The sequence below is a fragment of the Austrofundulus limnaeus genome, unplaced genomic scaffold (assembly GCF_001266775.1).
Source record: "Austrofundulus limnaeus strain Quisiro unplaced genomic scaffold, Austrofundulus_limnaeus-1.0 Scaffold14, whole genome shotgun sequence".
NCBI classification, from domain to species: domain Eukaryota; kingdom Metazoa; phylum Chordata; class Actinopteri; order Cyprinodontiformes; family Rivulidae; genus Austrofundulus; species Austrofundulus limnaeus.
In genome coordinates, this window is record NW_013952416.1 from 104,645 (window position 1) to 106,570 (window position 1,926).

General features: G+C 36.9%; 1 protein-coding gene across 2 annotated transcripts in view; it reads right to left on the bottom strand.

Moving 5' to 3' along the window:
- The window catches only part of plpp5 (phospholipid phosphatase 5), a 7,218-nt gene that overhangs the window by 3,462 nt on the left and 1,830 nt on the right, over positions 1-1,926 (bottom strand). The window contains exons 1-3 of one of the 2 annotated variants that reach the window (XM_014002566.1): positions 1,554-1,658; positions 923-1,052; positions 735-843 (exon numbers count right to left, since the gene is read on the bottom strand). In XM_014002566.1, the coding sequence (XP_013858020.1) occupies positions 735-843; positions 923-993 (180 nt within the window). In that variant the 5' untranslated portion in view covers positions 994-1,052; positions 1,554-1,658. Of the gene's footprint in view, positions 1-734; positions 844-922; positions 1,053-1,553; positions 1,659-1,926 lie in introns of those variants that run through there. The other variant, XM_014002565.1, reaches the window with a different exon arrangement.

Here is a 1,926-nt window from a genome sequence, read left to right on the forward strand (position 1 = left end):
CGCCCATGACTCCTGCAGGCTCTCGGGTGAAAGTGAAAGTGAAACTGTCTGCTGAGCTCTCATCATTAGTTCTCACTCTTTTCAGATTAAAAATACCTTTGAGGAAATGTATTTTCAGATGCCAAGTAAACTGCATCATAGCAGCCCCACCCCCACCGCACCGAAATGGGCGAGACAGAAGTGGAAGGAGGTTCTTAAAGTGACAGAGGCCAATTTCAAGGCGTTTAGAAGAGGAAGTGATGAGAAGATAAGTTTATTTTCTATTTAAACATAAAAACAGCATTTTAATAACAACTAAAGGTGACATAGATACTTTATTATGGTGTAGTATTTAAATATATGCCTGAGAAACACATAATATAGGCCCTTTAAGAATTTGAAAGTAACATTTAAGACCGGCTACCTTGTGTTTATTTACAGATGAAAACAGCCAAATGATGTATCTAAGAGCCGTTTGAAATTGAGAAGTCAGACAACTCAGATTTATTAAGTAAATTGCAAAAAGTTCTTGTGACTTAAGCTTTTATGTGTTGTTTTTCAAAAGATTCTGTCAGTTGTTTTGTTTACATTGAGTGTGTACCCACATTTTAGAACAGCATATCAATATATCTGGAAACCTCCACTGGAGAAAACCATTTCGAACTGAATCATTTTTTTAAACTTGACTAAAGAAGGATTTCAAAACCAAACTAAACAGTGTTTTCCACTTCCAACTGTCACAAGTGCACACTTACAAACATAAGGGAGGTGGGAACGTGGTCCGTCTCCACACGATGGAATTTATACAACCACATCTCCTCAGCCTGGATCTCACGGTAGAAAGGAGGAAGCTGCTCCGTCACGCTGAGCAGAGGACAAAAACACATCTGCGTCTTTTGGCTGAATGGAGCTGAAAGCATCAACGTATGTTTTAAAAACTTACATGAAGACAAACAGCAGCAGCAGTCGGACAGAAACCTCCGACAGGAATCCTCTCAGCAGCCTCCTCTTCATTTTGTCTCTTGGAATGGATTTCAGTCGACAGCAAACATTGTTACTCCATCTTCTTTTAACTTGATTGGGATGAAAAAAGAAATAAGTATATGGTCATCATCAATGAATTATATGATGAGTTAGGACTGGRCATCAGCTGTAATGGCATCAAAGTGTTTTATCATTTTTATTTTTTAGAAAATGTTTACAGTATGCCATGTTTATTTTACTGAGGAAATACAAATGTAAAATAAATTTGAGGGTTTCCTGTCCAAATTCTATTGTCGTACAAAAAAAAAAAAAAAAGATTTAGTGACATGTCTTCAGCAGCTGCAACACAACTGATATAAAAACAAACAGTCACTGTTTGTCAGGACAAACTGCTCTTTACACTGACACCTGTTCAAAGGCTGCCATACTTGTGCCTAAGATAAGAACATTTTACTGTGATAAAAGCTTTTTATTATTAACTTAAAGTGGACATCCTCATGCTCTGAAATGTCTCAGGCCCTCAATTATCTACTCAATTTTTTCTTTATCAATTAAAAAAATCTGGTCAGTTTATTGAAAATGCCACATACCTCTAGTTAACTTGAACCTCACTGATCAGGTTTCTGTCTGGAAAATGATGGAAGTTAGGACTGAATTATTAAAAATTACATTTCAGGTTTTACTGATACCCGGTTAGAAGAAAATGTTGGTGTCGCAGACTTTTCTGTTGTTCTCGAGTAGGGCTGCCACTATTAATTGATTAATCGACGACTAATCGAGTGTTAAAATAATCGATGACTAATTTAATAATCGATTGTTTTCTTTTCTTTGTTCTTTACTTTGTTTTTCTCTCCAAACTGCTTTGACACCTTCCACTGCCACATCTGCCTTTCTGTCCTTGACACACATGCACAGTAGTGGTAACTGGGGTAGGCCGTGGATGTTATAAGACATTATACAGAC